We start from the raw sequence: 26,385 nt of genomic DNA, 5'->3' as shown, positions 1-26,385 counted from the left end.
CAGTATGGATTCAATATTTACTTTGGTCTATGGGTTAAAATCCAATACTAGCATTATTTATTTTGCTGCTCAAATATGTAAACCATAATATTTTAATTTAATAAAATACTCTCTCATGAGCATGGAGACATCTAATAAGCTCAGAGAAAATTCTGCTAAATGTAAGATATTAAAATCTAGACTATATATCTCTCTATTGAAATATGTAAATATTTGGGTTGAAATAGTCTCACAAGTACTATCTTTTTGCCTCCATTTTGAGTCTTTTTGTTTTATTTTGGCAAAATAAAGCTCACCAAAAAAGTTGTTTTTATTGATGATTTTTTAATATTTTTCCAAATATAGATGTCACAAAACCTGGTACAGGTTATAACTTTATACTATTAAATAAGAGCGCTATCAAAAGCTTCTGTCCATATGTCAGGTTTTCCAAAATATAATATAGAATTTCAAAATTAAATATTTTATTCAATATGAAATCTTTATTTTTAAAGCTAATTTCTTGTTTTTATATGACTAAATTTCAGTGTCTTCCCATCTGTAATTTTATTTTCAATAATTGCAATTGTAAAGATTAAAAAGCTGAAATTACTTTTTCCTGTTGCGTGTTGAATACCTTAACTAAAGACTTCCAACTGATTTTGAAAAAAAATGCAATTTCTAAAAGCTGATTAGTGACCAGCAGCAAAGTATGTACTGTCATGCATAAAATTATTTTTTAAATTAACATCAACTTTATCCCCTGAATATTGTAGGTAGTTCATTCTATATTTATATATATAAAACTGTGTGAATTTTGACTACAGTTACTATTTCAGTTAATAGTGCAGCTTTATTACATATGCACCACCACCAATCCCAAGTACATTTCTGCTCCATAGATTTCTTTCTTTAGTAAAAACATTATTTTACTGTGATGTTGAGTTCCACCAAAATATATATTCATGCTATCATGTGCATTCATATGTTTAATTTTTAAATTTATAGTAGCATTTACAATAAGGTCAGAAAATTTAACTTTGATACAATAAACTTCTAAAAGCTTTCCTTTAATTCTGTGAATTTGATTAAATTTTAAATTGTTATTAGAATTAACTGATTTTCTATTTAATTCATCTACTTACACTGTTGTAAAACTGTCATAATTTAACTGTTTGCAAATTCTTCTGCTTATGGTATCAACTCATTAATAGCTATTGCTTTATATGTTCACAGGCCCAAGAAAACTCAGAATTAAAAATGAGAGAAATTAATTTAGGATAATTGTCATGACCTAAATGAAGTCATGCTGCATGAAGTGATCTGTAAACATACCTTCTGCAGTTGCATATATTAAATTATATGCACTTGTGCTTAAACATTTAGGTTAGATTTCAACAAGTGGGGTCCAGGTTGGTAGGAAGATTCTAAGTGGAAGTAACAGCATGAACAGAAGCATGGACTGCTGGTGCCGAATAAGCTTTAAAAAATGGGCACAGTCTTCGAAATATCGACTAACTTTCTATGTAGGTGTTGCTTCTTCAGCAGAGTTTTGTCTTCTGATTGTCTTATGGTCAGTGATATCATTAAAGACCTCATGGTAGATGGTGAGTATTTTGTGTGTTCTACACTCATCATCAACTTTCTTGAGAAACAGAAAATCAATACTAAATTTTTATTAAACTGTGTACATTAAACCTTTGCCTTTGTATTGGTTTATTGCAAAATAAAATAAGCATAGCCAGACAATAAAAGTTATAGCTTTATATCATAAGATAAATAACTAACCTACTCTAGCAGCATCATCCTAATACTTTGTAGCAGGATGGCTCAGTCTCTGCTTCCCACACATATTTCACTTACATCTAATCTTTAATTCTCTACATGTCTCACTAAATCTGTTATCTGTTAAACTGGTGACTTCATGTCTCTCACAAATCATGGCACGGCTACTCGGTATGGGTCATGACACAGCTAGCTGTTATACTCAATAGATGGTAGGATCTGTAGCATCAAATATGTCTTCCCTACTGACCAGAACAGGAAGCATTTAGCTGTTGGTAGATGCTCATGTCCAAATGTCATCATTTTATCAGACAGTGCCCTGCATACCATACTTCAAAAGAAGATGTAAGTTTCCTTGAGACTAGAAAAGGGTTGGGAAAGGAGAGATAGGTTGTCTTTCAGAATTTACTATGTGTGACAGTGAGAACTCTCTCAAATGCACGTGCCTCTTACCCTCTACTAAGAGGCACCATGTCAGAAATTGAAGTACAATGTAGAGATTTTATCCAGTCTCTTGTAGTGAAACTATTAATAATGATCCTCCTTTAAAAAGAAAAAATGCCAGGACAAATACTACACTAGACTGACTGATTGAACAATAGGTTAAAACAAGGATGTTCTAGGCCAGTCAGGATATACATCTCCTTAAACCTGTCTTTGACTCCAGCACATGCAGCCAACCCGTGGATCTTGATTATGCTTTCTTCCATGTTTCTCTTGAACCTGGCACCTATTTTCTGTTCCCACTGTATCCACCTTAGCCCAGATGCCTGTTTCCACATGCCTTATTATTTATAACCACCTATCGATTGGTCTGGAACTCGTTTTCTCCATCTATCTTTTCTCTTCATATCTACCATAGTTGTCTTTCTCCAGAAACTTTTGTATCTCATCATACCCTTACTGAAAAATCTTTTAATGATTCCTCAGGACCTGCAGAGTGAATTCCAAACTTTAATTCCAAGTATAGTCTGTCCCTATTCTTTACTTACAAATTCATTTCTCACCCCTTCCTTATATATATACTTCACTCCAGATTGATCTGACCACTTATCATTTCCTACACACACTTGGCATTCGGCATTTGCTGTCCATGCTTTTGTTCATGTTGTATATCTGCTTTGCCTTCCCAACCCAGACCTCACTTGTTGAAATCTTTAAGCCCAAGTAATATCTTCAAGAATCCTCTAATTCCCCATCTAAAATATTCTCTTTATCTTATGAAGATCTGTAGTAATGTAGAAAATACTTTGATAGTGTATTATACAATGCCTTCAATTCAAGGAACTATTAGATTGCAAACTTTTGAAGGACAGAGATGAACTTCCGTCTCTTGATACCTGACAATGCCATACAGTCTTTGAACTTTGAATATGCTTCTGCTTAATAACTACTCATTGGGTGAATTAATAAATGAATGGCTAATGAATCCAAACTAAAGCAACAGTAAATAAAGTCCTACTTCTAGAAAATATTTTTAAAACTTATTGAAAATTTTATTAATCAGCTCAGGCTGCCACAACAAAATAACAAAGACTGGGTGGCCTAAACAACAGACGTTTATTTCTCACAGGTCTGGAGGCTAGGAAGTCCAAGTTCAAGGTGTCAGCAGATTCAGATCCTGGCGAGGATGTCTTTCCTGGCTTGCAGAGGGTCACTTTCTTGTTGTATCCTCACATGATAGAGAGGGACAGAGAGAGGAAGTTCTGGTCTCTCTTCCTCTCATTATAAGAACACTAATCCCATCCTGGGGGAACTCCTCTCATGACCTCATCTAAACCTAAATTACCTTTCAAAGGCCCCACCTCCAAATAACGTCATACTGGTTTGAGGGCTTCAACATATGAATTTGGGGGGAACACAAAGATTGAGTACATAATGAGGTCATTTAATCACAATAAATGATTGAATTTAAATGCAATAAATGCTTGAATTTAAACCTGTCCATGAGAAAATCTTTTTGAGTGGAGTGGCATTTTGGTCTGTAAAACACTACAAATAGACAGATTGATTCACCTTTTCCTTATTAAATTTTGGGTCTTTCATAAATACTAAACAAGATTAATTTCATCCCATTTTTATAACTCTGATTTCCATCGATAAATAAAGACATAACAATTAAAGATATAAGGTACAAGTGTGTATTTGTGTCTCTGTCTCAAAATAAGTATCCACATCAAACTTATAATAGTGGTGACTTATGGGGATGACAGTGGCATTGGAGGGGTGCACTGCCCTGTGTGGTCTTAAACCGTTTTAATATTTTTGTAATGAGCATATATTGCATATTATGTGTGAAACAGAAAAATGATAAAAAATTTTTTTAAAGAATTCTTGGCCTACATGGCACTATGTGTACGAGATCTTGGCTATGGCAACGGCCTTCAAAGTGTTCACATACAGTAGTATTTCCTTTGAAACTCCCCAAAGATCGAGAAAATAAAATTTTAGCTCAACGTTCTCCCAATGATATCTTCTTTTCCAAAAATCTTATAAAATAATCTATGACTGAGACATATTTGGAAAGCAGAGAAAAAGGAAAAGCATGGAAAAAATTGAACTTATGTGTCTTACAAATCTTATAAACTCCACACACACAAAAATATTTACAATCCAAAAATCAATGGATTCATGAAAAACATTGTGATTATCAGTAAAGCCATTAAAGTATTTAAATATTTAATTCTTTATGGATCAAGTAAGTGTTAGCCATAACATCTAGAAGGCAAAGAGGTTGAAACATTGAAAATAAAAAAGCAAATGGTATGCTTAGTGTTACTGACAGACTTTAGCAAATGGATATAAACCCATTTGAAAATAAACACGGAGTTTGTGTAATTACAGTGAGCCTGTAGAGGGTTTAACATTTCTAGATCTCCTGGGAAGTTTGGTGAATCAGAAACATAAAACCAAAGCAGAGGGAGGTTATTAAAATATTATTTCCTGTTGTACTGTAGAACTGAGAAGAGAATAAACATACCGATTACTTGCATGGCCGGTTCCACGTCTGTTGTGGCCTCTTCCAACAATGACAGCAGCTTGGCTGATATCTGATGCACGGATTCAATATTGCTAAACAAGCTATCCACGTCCAGCCGATCAATCTGAAGAAACATAAACACTGAGCACCAGCTGATGGAGAGAAATGCACTGTATTTAGGATGTTTTCTCCTGCTAAACATTACGCATTTTATATGCCAGCCCATGCTTTTCCCATCAACCATTTCTGTAAACATTCTTATTTGGGATTTCTAGAGGAAATGTGCAGTTTTTCATGCAAGAAATTGGGATGACACATTTGTTATCTCTGTCTTTTTGTTTATTTTGATTAAGTTTTAGTGAGTCGAGTATACATTACGTATCCCTATAAGACCCAGAGTGTGAAGAAGATGTGGGCCAGCAAATTAGTATTTTTATGGTGTATCCTTTGGGAGAGTATGTACCTGTGTATATGACTTTAGAATGCTTTGCTGCTTATACAGCAGAAGTCTGACCTTACTCGAGGCAAGTAACTATTTTCAAAGCAGTTTTAAAACCACAGATGTTCTCAAAGCGATGACAAGTTGATGTGCTGAGTTGCTTCCTGATTTTTTTAAAGAAATGTGAATGAAAACTTTTACCAAACATGTTCTACTAATTAAAGATTCATCGTATTTTGAACTTCACGCACACCCTAAAAAGACAGTATAATTATTCCTAGATCTTACAGCTAGTACTTATAATAATTTATTTATTTATTCATCCATCCTTTTATTAAATATTTCCTGAGGATTTTCTATCTACCAAGAATTGTAATAGAAGACAAACTCTTTCAAAGGCATTGGATGATTAGTAGATGGCCAACTATCCTAAACAAGATAAGTGGAGTGTGGTGAGATATGTACCTTGATTTTGCTGGATCTTATTCAAAATCATTCTCTTGAATTTAAGTCAGATATTTCATAATTCAATAGCAGCTAGTTGGGTCATGAATGGGTTGGTACAGGCTGTACTAGGCTACCACACGGAATAGAAGTAGGTGCCTTTTACCCATTGTTTATTGCGCCTGAGGTCAGAGGCGAAAACCCAACTCATCAATAATCAAGTCATGGAAAGCTTTAAAGGGGAAAAGCAGAGTTGCTGGTCAAAAAAGCAGGTCAGCAAAATTAGAGGTGAGAGAGAGAGACAGGGAGTTAAGGATCAGAAAAAAAGAGGCTAAGGAATTAAGGGAAATGGAAAATAAGAAATATAGGATAAGAGACAGACCTGAAGGAATTCTAAAATGAAGGCACACAGCAGCAGCTTCTCATGCTCTCAGCATCAGTTTCTTCAGGTGTGCTGGGTCTGCTTGGTGGCGAGGAAGGAGGCAGGCTGCTCATATTTTTATCCTATCCTTTTTTGACATTGACCCATCCATTGTTCCTCATATTGGACATGAATATTATTTTGATAAGGATACTCTCTGTTACTAAACGTGGAAGCATTACTTTCCATTGCAACTTTTAAAATAATTGGTGACTACGTCAGATATTTTTTATGCAGTATGATCAGGCCATACACATTTCTTTCAATCATCTTGGGAAATTCTTCACCTTCCTATCATCAGTCTTGTCCTCAAAACATCTTCTGGCCTCAGTTGTAGTCAAATTCTATGTGATTATATGTAATGAGTATTTCTATATAGAACTATACAACATTTTTCTATTTTTATGTATTTAGAAATTATCTATATCTCCATAGTACATTATTACATTGCATTTATTATTAGATCTTAGGGTCTTTAACCTAGTAGCTCATAAAATGTTCCTTCATTAAGCACTCACTTTACAGGATAGGGCACATGTGGCTCTTCTGCTTGAAATCTATGAATATTCAAGACTTCCCATTTTTATATTAGAAAGTATGTCTAATATTACACAAAGTGTCTAAAAAGAAGGTAATGGTTATATGGATCTTTTTGTTAATAATAATTTTAAAAGACTCAAATGTCACACATCTCTGAATACCACTGATTTAACATATTATTTTTTCTAAGGAATTGATTTATGCATTGGGTATTAATTAATGCACAAAGGTGTACCTTTACATAGTGCAAAATGTTTTCCAAAAGTTGTTTATGAATCAAAGTTTTGTACTAGCTGTATATTTCTTAAAATTATCTTTTGAAATAAATTCTTCTAAAGCATAAAATTTCATCCCTAACTTACTTGCTTTAAAAGATAAAAGATCAGATGTGATTTGTAAGCATACCCTATTATTATTTTATTTTGTTGTGGAAACTATTCTGAGGAACTTAAAGTGCTTCATATTTATTGTTTCATAAAACATTCTAACTTCTCTGTAAAATATGAACCAGTTTGAAGATAGGAAAACTCATGCAGAGTGAAGAGAGGTACTATGCTCAAAATTATGAAGTTCAGGAAAGAGCTAGAACTAGAATTTGATCTTTTAGTGCTTTGCCTTATTCAGTCTATTATTGTCAAATTCTATTAATAGAATACATCTCCGTTTGAATTTTTTGGTTTGTTCTTGAGTTTTTCACAAAATTGTCACTACTGCTATTTACTTCCCAAGGTCAGAATCTGTCTAATTTAGATTTTAAATCCATTTAGCAAGGATCTAATTCTATATCAGTCTATAATCTTAGCTCAATGCAACAAATACTAAATAACAAAAATATAGGTTTTAATTTCATTTCTTTCTGAAGGACAGAAAAGATTAAAACATCAATTGGCTTGATTTTAACCATCTGTATCACTACAGGCCTGAATTCTAAAACAAATTCACACTCAGTCATTGCTATGCCAAGGAACAAACAAACATCTGGTCCAAAAAGGCTTTAAAACTGGTAAATAATTTTATAATTATTGATATAAATTCTAGGAATCATTTATGTACATTTATTAAATATTTACTAGGAAGAGGCAATGCATCTAAGAGCTTAAATTGAGTTATATTTTAAATTGATTAAAAATTCATTTTTTTAAAAAAGATTTATTCTATGTATACATTATTCTAAACAAAGTCAATATATAATAATTTAAGTGTATAAAACAAAATTAAAGTTCGGTGTTTCTGGTGACAATTTAATTATTTGCTTTACACAAGTATTCATCACAGGATATATTTTAAATTGCAAGTTCTTATTATATTTAAATAATCATCAAACTTACAGTTGCACATATGCAAAACTCCCCAGGTAAAAATGTCTAAGTAAAGGAAAACATCTATAAAAATTTATCAGTTCAGAGATTGTAATCTTTGGTATAGAATTACTTTGTGCCGCACAAATGTTACACTCACTGTTTTCAAAGCATTCTTTGCATTTTCTTGCATTTGCAACCTAGCCCAAGCTTTTTCCTTTGCTCACAAATGTTTTGCCCTCATATTACTTTATAACATTCTATACATTTGAAGTGGAATATGGTAATGATAGTGTTTGTCCATTAGTTTTGCCCATGTCCCTGCCCTGTCTGTTCCATTTCTGGGGAAAGCCACAATCTCCTAGCTCTGTGTGATCTGGTGTAAGTGTCAATCACGGTACCTTGTCCCATTCCCTACTCTCTACAGTGGTGGATATATGACATAACTGGACAATGAGTTTGGCTTAGGTTCCCAAGCAGAGGTAATGAGACTCTTAACTGATGTTTAATAAATGGCTTTTGGGAAATAGAAGGGCCTGGATTGTAGGTGCTAAGTGTGTATGTTTTTGTCTTCAGCAGTCATCTTTGTGGAGAGCTTAAATGTGATAAAAGCAACACAGAGAAGAAAGCTAAGACTGACAACATCATGTTAGCCCCCGATCTGTCTTACCTACATCAAGACAGCCTTATCACAGAAGTTGATAAAATGTCTTTATTTAAGCTAATTTGAATTTTATTTGTTATTTTGTATAACAATAGGAGACTAGTACATTTTTCTTTCTTTCTAGCCAAAATCTCACTTCCTCTAAGAAACCTTTCTTGTTCCCTTGGTTAGAATCAACTTCTCCCTCTCCTGAGCTTCCATGACTCTTGCTTTGCATTGTATTACTCAATGCTTATATTGAAGTCCATTACATATAACAGGGATATTTACTAATTTATCCATCTCTATGTCAAAACTGTCAGTTCCTGTAAGATATTTGTCCTGGTGAGTTTTGTGAATACCCCACTGTGGCTAATATAGTCCCACACCTAGTTATTCAATAAAAGTTTGACAATATGAATTGCATCACTGCTATTCAAATGACCTACTTACTTTGTGGGAGCCATCAATAAAATGTACCTTGTAATCACTCTGCTGGGCTCCAAATAACAAATACGCAGAGATTAAAAATGGTTTAAAGAGAAAAATCAAAATATCTAATTTAGTTGTTCAAAATATCACTGTGAGTAGATATTTTTAAATTTTCTACTTAATTTTATCTACGTCAACAAAATATTGTGCTCAGTTTGGCCATTAGTGTATCTAGACAATTTGCTGACAGTGGCTAAACTTCCTCCTTAGTCTACACTTTAGAAAATCTCTGTTCATTGTTTTCTGTTTAATGAGACCTGGGACACTCAACCAAACCAAGTCACAGGAAGAAATAACTAAACATTCTCAGACATGTTGTGCAGACCTCCAAACACGAAGCCCTTTAAAAGTGAGCATGAAGAGAAGTCTAGGAACAAACTCTTAAAAAAAAAAAGCTATTATTATAAAAGTAGTTTATGTTTATTGTAGAAAATAAAGACAGGTAGATACGTGGAAGAAATAAAATACAATAGCTTATAATTCTACTACACAGCAATAACCACTGATATTTTGAAGTACATCCTGCCAAATGGTTTTCTCTTTCCATATGTGTACATCTTTATTAAAAATTTATGTAATTTGAATAATATTTCAAAATTTGGATTTTTTAAATTGAGCATAACATGGACATCTTTTCATGTCATGAATTTTCCTCAATTGTACCATTTCTAATATCAGCATTATGTGGAAATACTGTAGTCTACTTAACCCATCACTAAATCTTTGAAATCTAGATAGATTGCCATTTTCACTATTATAAGCAGCTCTCCTGGCTAAAACTTTGCTCACATCCATGATTATTTCCTTATGATAAATTTCATAAATGTAATTTCTAAGCTAAAGTTGTTAATATGTCTTAAAACTTTTAACCAGTGTTGGCAAATTATAGCAGCAATTACAAACATTATTTTTTTCTTCTAATAACCACTTAATTAAAAATTCTCAGTTGGATATTAATTTTCTAACATAATTTTGGTAATGTATTTTTAGGCTTCTAATTTGAGGATCAAAATCACACTACTTTAAAGTTCCAGATATATATACATGACATATATACAACTGTAGAAAACAGAAGAAAATAGATAGCATTGCATTTTTGAGGGCCATGGTGATTGCCACCAACCAAATGCTTCTCCAAAAATTGTTTCTAGAAAAGACTGCAATGTTTTTATTTGCTGTGGTTTGGCAATAATCTAGGTTCAACATGGAGTTCACTTCTGGACCCTGTATTAGAATTCATACAGGGGACTCCAGCTTAGACATCGCCTGACTCAGTCTAACAGAACCTCAGTTGCATCGATCCCTTCTAGAAGGCAATCCCCTCGTGGTGGAATGGAATATACATTTCCGTAATAGAACTGTCTTCTAGAAAGGGCAGATTCCACAGCATTATGGTGAGGCCTGGATGGGTTTCCTAAGCTACTTTGCTCCATTATTACAGTTGAAGCCTTGTAAGCCCAGTAACTGTGACAAGTAAGGTTAGAATGGTAGAAACTTGAAAATGCATCTTAATAAAACTGTAAGGAGTGGGCACCCAGTGAGAATATTCTGAGAGGAAAGAACCAGGTCTTGCTTTATTTTTTAGTGCGACAACCGAGAAGGGGGACCGCTTGTGTAACAGAAATTGCAGCAAATGGAAAAAGAGAATGTGTTGGCAGATGGCCCTGGCAACCGCGGGGCTGGAATAATTATCTAATTACTATGGCATCTACTCAGCTGGCTTCTAGATTACAAAGATTTTCAGGGTCAACTAGCCATTATTTCATCAGGTTTCGCAAAACTACTGATTTGTATGTGTGAAAGTTCCTGCTGTGAAACTAGATTCTAAACTACAAGATGAATCAATATCACTGCTAGACAGCAAATCTTTTAATTAATTTTGCAGCTAAATGCCCAAGTTACCTGATAACTGCCTGGAAGTGATCCAGGCCAGGAAACGTTAATGAGGACAGACCTATATCAGATGTGTCAATCTGTTTACAGAAAGTAAGGTTGAGACTCTGGGATAGACATCTCAGCATGTACAAGAGGAAGAGCAAAGCCAACATAGGTGTGTCAAGGCCAGACCAGAGACTGTGGTCAAATTTGAGAAGTTCTTGAGGTCTCTAACAAAGAGGATTGGGAAATTAATCCCAAACTTTGTTTGACTAATAAAAAATGTAAAGTGTTTATATTGATATCCTTGGATGAAAGGTAGGTAGCTGACCAAGGGTCCCTGCCTTTGCTTCTCTTATCTGCCTTGACATAGGGACAGGCAAAGAAAGAGTTACTTGGTGGGGGTTAGTGGTGATCTTCAGGTTTGCTCTCCTTTTCTAGTTAGAATTGTATATGAAATGCTCAGAGGACAAACGTACTGCTAGGAATAGCCCTTCTGGGCTGAAGATTTAGTAAATGTTGTGATCCTTTAAATATTCTAAAAAAAAGTATAACATAAATACTTGAGTTATATTGTCAAAACACAAGAGAAAGTAATTTGGAAACTCTTTGGAACAATCGGTAAGATTAAATGAAAAATACAGGAATTTTTTATGCACCTAAATCATCCAAAAAAATAATTGTATTTAAGGGCTTCTGGCTGAGCACAATGAGTGGGCTAAACAGTTTTGTGCTTTGGTCCCTTGAGTACTTACTATCTATGTGAGTGTGTGTGTGTACATATGCGTGCATTTATTCTTTCTTCTTCCTGCATACTCAGACTCAGATCTATTAAGTGTAACAACTAACCAGCCCCAAACCAACGAAACAAACAAAACTCTTAACCTTTTCAACAGAACATCTCTTTCCTTCAGATCCATGTTTGAAAGAAACTACTGATATCAGAAATGACTTACTCAACATTTACTCATTCTTTTTCCACTTAGTAACACAACTGCAAAGTTCTAATATTCAATAATACAACCCCAAACTAGGAAAGTCCTGGACTCACTAAAAATAATTTTGAAAAGTTAGGAGATACTTTTGGAAAAAAATAAAAAAACACAACATTTTCTTGAGATAATAAACAAAGGAAGAAAAGAAGAGACAAAAGTATGAAAAAAAGGTGTGGTGGACAGGTATGTGATGGTAGCCCTGTGTAAAGCAGGAATTAGGAACTAAATTGTATGACATAAAACAAATATCCATGAAGTCTATCTGTGTTGTAAATTCTGGAGTCATTCCACTATTGGTGTTCCCACACCTTCTCACTCTTATTTTGGCACTCTGATTACCATATCTAGATTAATCATGACTCTGCTTAAAACTGTCAAAGTTTTTCCATCTTGAATGCATAAGGTCAGTGCTCCTGACATGGGGCTTTCCTGTGGCCTTGCCTCTGAACACCCCTCCTGCCTTGTCTCCAGCAACTTGGCACTTCAGGCACGCACCGTGCTATTGCATATCATGCTTCTTTCTTCGTGCTATTTCTTTGGAATCCAATAATGATAGTAAAACTACAATAAAAAGTTAAAATCACACATTTCATGCCTCAATTTTACTTGGAGCATCAATTTCTTAGATATCAAAAACCAAAGGGAGTATGAGATGGTTTGCCATATGCAAAACTTAAAAAAGCAAATCTTGGTGTACTGTTTGAAAATCATCTTTGTGGACCTCATGCCTGAGAAACCTAAAGGAGACCTTAGGAAAGTGGTGGCCAACTTGGGACCAACTTGCACTTCCTCAAGTTTGGAGGCAAAGGATACACGAATGTTTCCCAAAAACCAGATGTGGATCCTGTGAGAGAGTGAGCTGGTGTGAGCTCATCTCTGATTCTCCTCCCTTCTGGACTGAAGCACACAGAATAGGGAAATAAACTCTGATGCCTAGGAGCTGAGGAATGAGTTGCAAGCCACCAACTGGAACAGAGATGCAATCTGGATCAAGTGACCTTCAGGAGAGAACTCTCTCCCAGCCACCCGCCATCACCATTGTCATGGAAATCCACACACACACACACACACACACACACACACACACACACGCATAAGCACCCACGAGGAAGCCTCATTACTACATTTGGAAGGCCCAGAGAACGTAAAGCCAGTCTATGTCGGTAACGGTCCAAGCAGACCTTTCTCTCCTTTACCTCACCTTCTGCCCATCCTCCCAGGGGTCAGAAGCTGGTGGTAAGCTGGAGTCTGGGGATAAGGAAGAGCAGCACCAGGAGAAGAAACAGGGAGAAGCCACTCACACTCCCTCCTCCCACCGCATGTTTCCTGGTGAAGCAGGCCTCACCCAGGGGACGCGGGGTTTTGATGCCATTGTCAGAGTTCGAATTAATTTCTGGGACTGATATTCTAATTTCTGACAAGACTGTATTTGTCTTAAGATCTGTTACGTAAGTGGGAGAGAAGTCATGGGCCACCAGAGTTTTCATCCAGAGGCAGGGCAGGATTCCCTACCATGTGTACTTGGAAGGGTTGTTGGAAGACTAATTCAAGTTGTCTTTTGATTACACCACAAGTCATGCTTATTCAGCATACTGGTTATAACAGCAATTACTGTTTATTGAGTACTTCTGTGCCAGAAATTTTGCTACACTTTATATATATATTATTCTATTTATTCCTTACAACATGCTATTATATCTATTTTTTCCATTGAATAAATCAAAGCTCAAAGAAGTTAAAAGATTTGCCCAAAGTCACGTAGTTGTGAGTCTCAGATCCAAGATCAGGTGTAGGGCTGCCGGACATAAAGTTCCAGACTGTAACTGCTATGCTAGGTCACCTTTCTGTTTTGATCAACTGAATTGGAGTGACCCCTCAACATTGTCAGGACATAGCTCCTCCAGAAAGCCTTCCATGACCACTTAGGCACAACTAGGCACTCTGCTCCTGGAGTAACCAGCATACACCTTGACCATGGAACTTAGTCACAATAGGGTAAAATGACTCATCTGTATGCTGGGATCTCTTACTTGACTGTAAATTCTTGAGGCCAGCTAGTATGTTGTATTCATCTCTGTCTCTCTAACACTTAGGTCTTAGAACTCATGTTGGTAAAACCACAGCAAGAAAGATAACCAAAAAGAAAAGGCAAGTCAGTCTTTCTCAGGATACATATTCACGTGGGTTCAAAGCACAGTGGTTACATCCACAGGCTTTAGAATTTTAAATCCCATTTCTGCCACAATCTAGCTGTGTGACTTTAGGTAAGCTACTTAAACTCTCTTTGCCATGGGTTTCAAATTAGTTAAATAGGAAACTTAAACCTGTTTCATAAATTGGTATGAGGATTTCATGAACCAATATACGTAAGTTGTTTAGAATGGTGCCTGGCACATAAGTGCTCAATAAAATTTAGCTATTGTTGTTATTTTAGCTATATTAATAGCTACCGAGTGAATAGTTAAAACCAAACTGCAGGCTGAAATAAACAGTACCCAAATGATAAACGTTCATTGATCTATGAAACGATTGAGTAATTTCTCATAAACTAATCATGGGCCTGCAAGAGTTTTCATCCAGAGGCAAGACAGGATTTCCATACTATTGTTTGTTTATGCTCCTCACAGCATTATGGCACACCCCAAATCCTCAGAACCACACAGAAAAAGAAAGTAAACAAGAATAAGTGTTGATTTTAGGAAGTAGAGCCAGTTCCTGCAACATTTTTAAATCGCTTATAATTTCTCACTTCCTTTTGAGAAACTGCCTCTTTGCTGAACCCAAGGTGCCCAGCTCAGTGTCCTTAGTCACCTGAGTTCCAGAAGAGACTCAAAATTCAGTAGAGTTTGGATTTCACCAGGTCTTTCCAGAATGACGGAAAGAACTGTGAGCCCTGGAGAGGGAGCCGGTCAGGGCATCCCATGTATTAACTGTTTCTAGACTCCAAACCTCAGGGTCACTGTGAGCTCGCTCCTCTGTCGCCCTGACCTCAGATGCCCATAGTTTAACCACTCTCAATATTCAGTGAATCTCTTTCAGTCACTCCATAAAACTCTGTCCAGTCACATTTTGTGCTTCTAAAAAAGCTTCTAAACTCATCTTCATTTCCTATTCTCCAAATTAGCTTACCTAATACTTTCAGTTTTCCAAAAACATAAGTTTAATGAGATTTACAACACACGACAAACTTTCCTCCTTTAAAACATTTACTACTCCCCCAGTTGCCTATAGAAATAACCCCAAATTCCTGAGACTGACAGTTTTGCCTGGCCAAGACCTTGTCTTACTCCAAGTATTTTTATTCTTATAAGAACCATCTGCTTTAATCAGAAGGAATGGTTTGTTCTCACATTTGCCACATGCCAGCTCACTTACTACTCAGGTAACTGTGGTTCTCCGCTCTTGGGCTCTCATACTAGGGTACTGACCCTGCCTTTGCCTACTCAGTGTTTACTCAGGCAGACTCCATCCCCTCTCCAGGACTTCTGAAATCACTCATTCATGGCAAGTCTTTGATAAACAACCAATAAACAGTTATTTCTGCTCATGTCCCAGACACTGAATTAGGTGCCAGGGACTGGGGATACCACAGTGAAAAAATAAGACAAAAATTTATGTTTCATAAAAGAATCAAGTAAATGAGGTAAGTAAAATATATAGCATGTAACTCTAGGGTGAAACGCTAGAGGGATAAAATCCAATAGGGAAATGGGGATAGGAATTGAGGGAAGCTGCAGCACTGGGGGTGCCTTAGCCACACCCCCGTGGTACGAAATGTTCTTGTGTGCATGGAAGGCCTTCTGCTGCAAGCAGATTTGATTCTCTATCGAAAGGCATTCTCTGACCATGGATGCCTGTCTGTCTGCACACAAGGCATTCCCGAGTGTCAAGAATGAATCCTCCCAGGAGCATCCCTCAACCCATGTCTAATGGCAATTGGTGGGTGAATACCTCCCACGTGAGACAACTCTGAGGTGTGTTCTGTACAGTGCCTTAGGGCTCCCAGTGGGATATGAGTGCCAGTTGGTATCTGCTCATGCATGGACACTATGTCTTTCTTTCCTTCTCAGTCTCATTTTCTGATTACTTTACTGCTGTTCTAGGAGATTGTCTCTCAAATAAATGACTTGCTCTAGAATTTTTTTACCTGGATTTGCTTACAACTCAGTGTAAGAGCAAGGTGGTCGAGGAATGTTTAACTGAATAAAGGTCTCAAGGAGGTGAAGGAGCAAGGAAGCTGTGGAGATATCTTGGGGAAGAGTCAAGGCAAAGGAAACAGTGAGAGCAAAGAGTTTGAAACAGTAGTGCTTGTTTGTGGAACACTGAGAAGGTCAGAATGCAGAAACAGGTGAGGTCAGAGAGAATGAGGGACCAGCTCATGCTTGACCTCAAAGGTCATCATAAGAATGTCAGCTTTTAATAAGACTGAGATGAGAAGCTTCTGGAGGGTTTTAAGTAAAAGGGGAACATGATCTGACTGATATTTTTGTAAGGATCACTCTGTCTGCTCGGTTGAGACAAAGATAGAAGAAGATAAGTAGGTCATGAGGCAGGTGTAATAATCTAGGTGGTTACTGATGAGTTCTTGAATCAGAGTAGAAGTAATGGAGGAAGTGAGCAGTGGTCTAATTCTGAATCAATTATGAAGGCTGAGCTAGTAGAATTTTCTGATAGATCGGATAGGGGTTTAAGTGAAAGAGAAAAGTCAAGGATAACACCAGGGTTTTTTTTATCCAATCAACTAGAAGAATGGAGCTGCCATTTACTGAAGTGACAAAGACTACAAGGGGAGCAAATTTTAAAGAGAAAATTAGGAGCTCAGTTTTGGACATTTTAAAATCGAGATGCCTTCTACACAACCAAGTGGAGATTTGAGTGGGGGACTGGATATAATAAGTAAAGTCAAGACCTCATGGACAACGTCTAGGCTGGAAGTAAAGCTAGCAACCACCAGTATGTAGATAGGATTTAAAGGCTGAAACCAGGTCAAATCCTCAACCGGGGAAAAGCAGACAAGAGAGAGAAGAGGGTCTCCAAATGAGCCCTGATATACTTCTATGTTTAGAGATAAGGATTAACCAGTGAAAGAGACTGAGAAGGTGCAATTGGAGTAGAAGGGAAACTAGGTATGTGGAGTCCCGGAAGACAGAAAAAGAAAGTTTTTCAATCAAATGCTGTTGACAGGTCAGGAAACTGAGTGCCTCCTTCTGCTAATGTCTAAAGCAATTGTTTGCTGCATAACTAATTAGCATAACTAATTATGAACTGCCTTCTGTCACCATCATTTCTAGCATTGCCTTGAAATATATCTTTGATTGTTATTTGGCTTTTTATGTGTTTATGAGTTATTTTCTTGGCCAGATTATAAACTCTTCTAGAGCAACACTATGACATAAATCTTCTTGATTCCCACACAGAACTCAGCAGAGGACATTGCATGCAATAGACACTTGACAAACATTTAATCTTTTAATTTGCATTTTCAACTGAAATATCACATTCTTCATGAAATATTGCCTAGTTAATCTGTCTAAAAGTGATCTGTCCCTTCTGTGAACTCCAGTTACATTAACTGTCTGCACCTAATAATTATTGCTTTGCATTACAAGTTATCTTTTCATAGCTATGAATCTTGTCACTTCTAACTAGGGATTCATAGTATTTTGGTGGCAAGGAATGAGTTTTGTGTATCTTTATATACTCCAAATGGCCTACAATTAATTAACTAATTAATTAATGCATGTAATCATCGACCTTATCTGTATTTAAAGTGCCTTAAGTAAATTCTTATTAATAAATACTTGTTTCCCCAATATGTGCTTCCTTTCTGACCTGGTATTTATTCTTTGGAATCTGAGATTTCTGGGCTTCTACTGATACACACAGCTATGGCGTTCTACATCTCAGTAGAGGTGCTCCAATCTCTCTGGCATTTCATCAGAGGGGTTTATGGTATCATTATAATAATCACAGCCACTGAAATTGTGTTGCTTATTTTCACAAATAAAAGTAAATTATAATAGTGGTTTATGCATCTCATTTCTGAGAAGTGAGGTGATGAACACAATATCATGTTACCCAGGCTGAAGGAATGACTTTTCTTATAAAACTAAAACAGATCTCTCTTTTTTCTGGTCATTCCAACCCCTGCACTGAACTGGAAAATGTATTCATTTATCTCTTCATTTAGCCCAGCAGGTTTTGATCTAGACTATATATTATAAAAATTAGGATGTGATTCCATAGTGTAGTGGTTAGCACATCTGCTTTACACGCAGAAGGTCCTGGGTTCGTGCCCAGTGGAGCCACAATCCATGGTCTACAGCCATGCCACCTTGAACAAGCCCGATGTCTGATCTCAGAAGCTAAGCAGGGTCGGGCCTGGTTAGTACTTGGATGGGAGACCACCTAGGAAGACCAGGTGCTGTAGGCTTAAATAATAATGAAAAATAAATAAATAAATAAATAGAGAAACCTGAAGTTGCCCTAAAATAGAGCTTATGAGGTCCTTATAAATGGAACAACATGGAAGAGAGTTTCCACTAAAAACTGTATTACAAGGATTAAAAAAATTCTTTAATTTTTAGCTTAGGCTTTCTGAACAAGCAAAAATAAGAGAATCCTACTTGTAAATAGAAGTTCTGCAGGCTAGAATATTGATATATTACTTTCACACCCAACCAACTAAATCTGAATCCAATTTGACAGCAAAATTTGTGACTTCTGAGATGATAAAACACAGATGTCTTCCCAGGTGAAATGGGAAAGTAAGTGAAAAGAAATATTTTGTGTCAGCATTAATAAAGAGGCCAGTTAGAAATTATATATTAACAGAGTGACTTTGTGATTGGCAGCACCATTACTTGTATGATTTTAATTTTCATATTTAACATTATGACTTTTCAAGTATCTAACCTTATCATGGAGGAACAATGGCCTAAATTATGTAATATATTCTGAGATTCCATATAAAAGGTGAAAATTATGTTCTTGATTTCAAAAAACATAGAGTTCTAACCTGGCCCTATAGATCATGGGATTCTTCATTGTGATGTGATCTTATTAATGATGAAAATCAGTATTTTTAAAGAATTGAGGAATATATGTGTCAATATTTAAACAACTTCCAGCAAGAGCATTACATTTTAAAGTCAATACATTAGCTCAGAAAAGCCAATGCAAAGCAGAATCAGAAATTCAAATGTATATTTTTAATTGAGATATAATGACATATAACACAGTGTAAATTTAAGGTGTACTAGGTGTTTTATTCGATAGATTTATATAATGCAATACTGTTACCACCAGTGTGTTAGCTAACACCACTATCCAAGTATTCCTTTTGAGTTATTTGTTTTCAGTATCACAGTTACAGTTAGCAGAAATTGTTTTTCCATTTAAACTAATATTTGTTATTTGTGGTTAAAAATAAAACATGTAAGTATAATCTTCAGGGAGAAGAGATATCAATAATGATATGTATGGTATGGTTCCAACTTCTCAAAATATTTGGTTGTCCCCGTACATGCTTAGACAATAAATCAAAATATTTACAGTGCTTATTTCTAAGTGATAGAGCTAGTGATTATTTTCTTTTGTCTATATTTTTTCTAATGAAATTTATATATAAAATTGTTGCCATGTAGCATATGTAAATTTTAACAAAAAATTCCCATCGAGCTCTTGCCAATACAAAATTATAGATTATTTTTGCTCCCTTTTTTTCAGAAAATGCATAATTTCAAGTACAGACCAAACATGAGCAAATTCAAAATAAATATACATAATTTTCTTATTATATAAATAAAAACCTACCAAGTGTGTATTCAAACATATACATGCTTATAAATAGAATATCCTTGGAAGGGTAAAAAGAAGCTGGTGTTTGCCTCAGAAAAGGTAATTGGACAGCTATAAGATACTATTGTCTCCTTGAGATCTTTGGTATTTTTGTGTTATATGAATTTTAGAACTTAGAAAAATATAAGAAAAATAAAAATGTTTATTTAAATTCCTCTAATTACTCTTTCTAATCAACTGTTGGTTCTTTCCTTACACATAAAACCTTTTTTCATTGTTAGATTAGATTGCTCTGTTTTTTATTTATTTTGACTTACTGCCAAAAACGTAGGATCTCTATTATTGCCCTGTTTGAATAATAAATAACTAGAACCTGTTTTCCTACTAAATGTTTCAACACTAAATGTTGTGGAAAACTTTCACCTTCCTTGCAAAACTTCTCACAATGCTGCTATTAAAGAAGACATAACTGCTGAGTTCAACCCTGCTCTCAGTTAGGTGAAGGTTTGTTTATAGAAGAGCCTTGAAGTTAAGGTTAAGGTTTGTGATAGAACAGTTATCAGTCAAGGGCTGACTCTAGACATTCATTTGTACACTGGTTCACTTAGATAAGCTCAGAGCTTTTCTTGGCTTTCAACTTTCTTCTTCTAATTTTCATTTTCATAAACTGACTTGTTTCTTCTGGGAGTGAAAAGACATAGATCAGGTGCATAGAGAGAAAATATGGAGGCAGTACAATGGAGCAAAATAGTCTTTTCAACAAAAGAAAAGACATGCAGAGAGAAAAGGCATGGATCAGATGACTTCCCAAAGTCTCTTTCAGCCTCACCTATACATGTAAAATATTTACTTATGTCGTCTCAGGTGTAGCTAAGTGGGCTTTGCAGATTGTTCCCATGGTTACATGAAAACTGTATGTGTTAATTTATAATTTTTGACACTAACTGATGACAGGTGGTTTGTGTGCAAAGACCATGGTATTTAAATAGTTAGGAGGAAAGTGAATACATGAAGGAGCTAATGAACATTAAAAAGGTGGTAAAGTTAATGAACTGGTGGCATCAGTTATCTCCCTCAGCACTCATATAAATGTTTGTAAGAGTCATACAAGGTCCTGAGCATTTATTTACTTAATCAAAGGTTAATAGCATTAAAAAGTGGGGAGAACAAGTAGATCTGACATGAGAACTCTGAGAAACCTTAAAATAATCGCTATTACAACACTAGTGGAGGGGACAAATAGACTACCAGACTGAAACTAATTCCGCAATGAGGGAGACAGAAAGTACTGGAAGATAACCAAACAAAGAGAAGGGCCAAGTATGAAAAACCAACAAACTAGAAACCATTCTAACAGAATAACAAAGGAAATATGAGTTAGAATTCTGAGAATTGTAATTCAAAGCATTGAGAGCAAAAGTTAAACATGCCAAATAAATAAACTACATGCCATCCTAACAGAAACATTTTGTTTTACATGGTCTGAAACACCAATTCTGAGAATTGCTTATAAGAATTAAATAGAAAGCAAAAAATAAGAAAAACAACAAAAGCAAAAACAAACACAAATAAACAAAAATTAGCATGTAGAAGAGTACAGCTCAGCAATGGCATTTATATCCTGATGAGGCCAGTTTAACTCACCTTCATAGGAGATGGTTTAAATTAAAAAGATTTTTATACTGAATTGGCTAATTTTTATATTTCATACAAAAATTGGATTCTATTTGATACAAAAATGTCAAAGGAAGACATTTTCTTATATACTTAGGTTTTTTTTTTTTTAATACTGATCATTAAGTCATCACTGGAATAGATTTTTGGTAAATGGTGCTTATTTCGAAAGATGTCTTAGTCACCATATGCTTTTATATATATTAAATGTTTTATATTCAACTAAGAAAGAGAAAGAAATAGAAAATATAGACAATTCTTTTTGTTTTCGTTTTCGTTTTTAAACAGCAGATAATGAAGATGAGAATGATCCCATAGGGAGGGTAACATTGATTATGCAGGGCAGAGAAGGAACATTAGCAGGGATAGCACCCTTGAGTAAGCCTGAGAGGGTGGAATCCACTGCATAAGGAGAGAGGCGACCTTTAATTAAAAACAGGAACCATTAGCTACATGATATGGACAGAGATGCAGTTATGTTAGTAGATTTAGTATTAGGAGTGTGTGTATCTTCTTATTGTGTCTCATTTTCCCAATGGAATGATAGAAAAGGTCATTAGCTGAAAGGAGAAAAGAGGGAGTATTTAAGGTATGAGAAGAAAGACAAAGATGTGAACCGCTCCCTTCAGAGACATTACTGGGGGCCCCACTTGCAGAAAATGATCATGAATCAGCTTCATGGGTAAAGGTGTAAAATAGGCAGAAAACTGAATTTCATCGAGAGTAGGTTTTTTTCAGGCAAGTAAATGGAAAGGGAAAGAGAAAAGGGAATTGAGTTCATCTGTAAGGAGTGATTATAATGAAGGACCCATGGAAACTAAACCAGGTGTGGGCTTAATGAACAATGAAAAGGTAGTGGTGGGGTCAAAAGCTTGGAAGACCTGCCATCATCAAGAAATTGTTGGAGACGGTACCAGTGAGGATGAGCTGAAAGACAGGATGAGGGGGTTAGAGAACATCAAATCTGAAATACTGATTTTTAAGGGGTGGAGTTATTGATAATGGCAGTTGTAGGGTATGGTCCTGGAATGAGTGGCAGAGAAGAGGAGGGGGAGAGAAAGAGAGAGAGGGAGAGAAAGGTGGAGACAGTGGAGTAGGTTCTAAATTTTTCAAATAGGAGTGACTGGTAGCACTGCACCATAAGGGAGGGTAGATAGTGGTAGAGTCTGGTGCCATGTGCATCTAAAATCATTATTTTAAGAGGTCTGTAAATGAACACTTTGTTGATTACCATTAATATATGCCAAAATAGAAGTTACAACAGCGGCAGCTAGTTTATATTAAATGAAAGAAAACACACCAAAAATATTGTTATATATTTAACAATGAAACAAACTAGAGAGCAAATTTTTATCATAACCTTGAATGTTATTCCTACTCTTACGGAATAGGAAATTTCCAGATTCAGGAAGTTGCCAATTACCTTCTAACGAGAACTATGAAGAGGATTAAGTGAGAATACTAATGAAGTGTTGGACCTGACAAATGGTAAGTACTTAATAAAATGTCAGGAGGGGGGTAAAACTGAAAATGACTTTCTATGAAGGAGAAATTTCTAGCTTGCTTTGCCACTTTTCTGTATGCATTGTGTTAAACAAAACAAAACAAACTTTTATATCAAAGGTCACCTTGATATATACACTGGTTTTCCCTAATTTGTAGGCCAGAGACTTATTCTACTATTTCTGAGAAGAGTCTTGCATTAAGCAATATAAACTCTGCTTTTGAATGTTGTAAGTACTGGTTGGGCGGGGGGGAGGGGTTGATTTAATAATTGATGTTGGAACAACCGGCTAGAAATGTTTTTATAGTCATGGGAATGTATTAAGTTGCCAAACCCAGAATCCATAAAGTTGGATATACTTGATCACCGAAACATGGCAAAAATGAATGAATAAACCTTAAACAAAGTTTTAACTTTTTAACCTTAACCAGATTAGAAGGCAAAAAAACAAATGAAGAAAGTTGCAACATGTAGAATGGAAAAAGATTCCTAATAAAAAAGAGATTTTATAAAACAATAAGAAAAAGATAAACCCTAATTGTTTTAAAGTGCAAAAGACATGATTATGACTAGGAATTAAAAGAATAGAAATGGCTAATGACTGTATAAAAAGATATTCATCAGAAGGAATGAAAGGGACCTGGTCTTCATTATTTATAATATCAACAATGCCCAGCTTTAAAGAGGAGGCAGAGATGCAGCCCTTTCAAGCACCGTTAGTGGGAATGAAAATTAGACCAGTACTGACTTTTTGGTTGTTAGTTGGAAATCTTTACCAAAATCCTAAATAGGCATATTCTTTGACCTAGCAACTCCACTTCTAGGAATTTATTCTAAGGAGATAAGGTGACCTAAAACATAAATGTGTCTTAGCATCAGCAGTAACAGAAAAACATTTTGAAATGTTAACAGTCATGAAAAGATACATCCAACAGACTGCTGAATGAAACACGTATGCTACAAAATAGCATGTGTAGTTTTGATCACATACATGTAAAAATATATGTGTTTGTATGTAAGTGTCCAATTTGATGTCTGAAATGATGTTCCCAACCATGTGAATGGTGATTATCTTTAAGTAGTGAAATTTCTGATCATTTTACTTTCTAGCTTATGTTTTTGTATATTGTTTGAATTGTGAATGAGGACCACTTACCACCCTAGTGATTAGACGATCACTCCTTGGGCGTCTTTGTTTATTCTCTCCTCTGCCTGTAACACCTTTCACCTCCTTCAGTTCTCTGCTCAAATGTCCCCCATTAGAAAGGTCTGCCTTTGCTACTCTATTTGAAATGGAAACACCATCCCTCTGTGAGCATGCTCCATCCTTCGTTCTTGTGTTAGTCTTCCCTGCTGTACTTAACACCATCTAATATTTTTAAATTTTTATTTATTGTTTGTTTATTTATTATTTGTTTGTTATTATTTTTTACTTTTTATTTATTGTTTATTCTTTTCTTCCCCCACTGGAAAGTAAATCTAGCAAGAGCAGGACTTTGTTTTGTACTGACCTGTAACCCCAGTGCTGGGAGCTGTGCCAATCTCTTCATAAATATGTGTCGAATGAATGAAAACACCCATATATGTACACATGTATGAGTGTGCATGCACATGCATGTGTGTGTGCACAAATATATAAATCAAACATCCTTTACTTTTACTCTAATTCCCTACAAGAAATTTCCTGAAAAGGCCTTGATTAAAAAGAAGGAGAATGATTAATTTATAAATATCAAGTTTTGTCAGCAGCCAGCCCTACCAAAGAGAAAATTTTTACCTTACATTCAGGTTAATTTCTATGCTGAATTTTACTTCAACATCAGTAGTCATAAGTTTAATTAGCTAAATAGTGATAACTTTAATTGAGCTCTCAACATAAGGAGAAAACAACTTGCATATTTTTTCTCTTCTGAAATCTTGATCGTCTTTGAATCAAATTAAGTGCTTTGTTCCTAAACTGCTGAAAACCTCTTATCAGTTCCATAGGAATCCAAGAAAGAACAAATAGAAATTTTAAGTGGCAAAAACTGGGAATTCCACCCCCACCCCCCGCCATAGTTTAGAACACAGTCTCCTTGGCCAAATGGAGGGACTCTGGGAGTACCTCTGCTGACACAGGAAATCTGAGTCTGATGATGCCGTCTTCCAGCCCAAACCCAGGAACCCATGGAAAAAGGCCCCTCACCCCACCCTCCCTGCGGCCCCTGCTACCACTGATACACTTGGGTGCTTTGATTTTGTGGAGCTGGTGATCCCATTTAGGATACAGTAGTGGGAGGGTGGGGCTCGGAGTTGCATTTACCTGTTTATTTCTCAAGGGCTGAACCACTTCCCTAATGCACAGCTCTAGATCATTGAGATAGTCCTTCTCGGTCTGTATCAGCTCCCTGATGATTTTCGAACGCTTTGCCATCATTCTCTGCATCTGATGCTCCTCCTCCTGAGTTAAGGTCTCAGCTGCAGAACACCCGGCCTGTGGAGTCATCTTTTCTGTTAAGTGAAAACATGTACACGTGAGACATCCTGCTGAGGTGTCTTGTTCCTTCATTACAAGTGTCACTGCAGGGTTATTGTTAGCAAAGAAAAAGGCTTAGGGTATCTTCGAGGTATGTTCTTAGGAGACGATGTGTGAGCCTTCCCTGTAAAGTCAGAATCCTATGAAACTATGAGCACAGAGGGACATGAGAATGCACTACTTTTGACAAATCAGTTAAAAGGTTTTTCACTGTCATGGCTTGTCTTTAAAATATCCCATTGCTACTATATTAGGCTAATAAACCCAGTGTTCGAACTAAAGGTAAAATGTATAAAAACATAGTTCTGAACTTCTTCTGGACACATTCGAATTATTTAAATTTATTTTTTAATTATAGTCAACAGAAAACATTATATTGATTTCAGTCATACGACAGCGATTAGACATTTATATACCTTACAAAATGATCACCATAAGTCTAGTAACCATCTATCACTATACAGTTATTACAGTACTATTGACTGTATCCTCTGTGGTGTACATTACGTCCCTGTGACTTACTTTATAATGGCCAATTTGTACTTCTTAATCCCCTTCACCTTTTTCACCCATTCCCCACCCTCTCCTATCCAGCATTCATCAGTTTGTTCTCTGTATCTGAGTTTGTTTCTGTTTAGTTTTGTTTGTTCATTTGTTTTGTTTTTTTTAGATTTCACACATAAGTGAAATCATCTGGTATTTGTCTTTCTCTGCCTGATTTATTTCACTTGACATAATACCCTCTAGGTCCATCCACGTTGTCACAAATGGCAAGATTTCATTCTTTTTTTATGGCTGAGTAATATTTTATTGTGTGTGTATACATACCACATCATCTTTATTCATTCATCTATCAAGGAACACCAAGACTGCTTGACTATTGTAAATAATGCTGCAATGAACATAGGGGTGCATATATCTGTTCAAATTAGAGTTTTGGATTTCTTTGGATGAATACCCAGAAGTGGAATTGCTGGATCATATGGTAGTTCTATTTTTAA

General features: G+C 35.7%; 1 protein-coding gene and 1 pseudogene across 1 annotated transcript in view; one reads left to right on the top strand and one right to left on the bottom strand.

Annotated features, from left to right (window-relative positions):
• Positions 1-26,385, bottom strand: part of LOC120591213 (rho guanine nucleotide exchange factor 38-like) — a 99,709-nt gene that overhangs the window by 13,000 nt on the left and 60,324 nt on the right. The window contains exons 3-4 of the mRNA XM_039848820.1: positions 25,172-25,359; positions 4,745-4,868 (exon numbers count right to left, since the gene is read on the bottom strand). Coding sequence (XP_039704754.1) covers positions 4,745-4,868; positions 25,172-25,359 — 312 coding nt within the window. The remainder of the gene's footprint in view (positions 1-4,744; positions 4,869-25,171; positions 25,360-26,385) is intronic.
• LOC120591279 (uncharacterized) lies at positions 18,209-18,324 on the top strand (annotated as a pseudogene).

This window comes from Pteropus medius, unplaced genomic scaffold (genome assembly GCF_902729225.1).
Source record: "Pteropus medius unplaced genomic scaffold, Ma_sr-lr_union100, whole genome shotgun sequence".
Taxonomy (NCBI): Eukaryota; Metazoa; Chordata; class Mammalia; order Chiroptera; family Pteropodidae; genus Pteropus; species Pteropus medius.
This window is presented reverse-complemented; position numbering and strand designations above follow the sequence as displayed.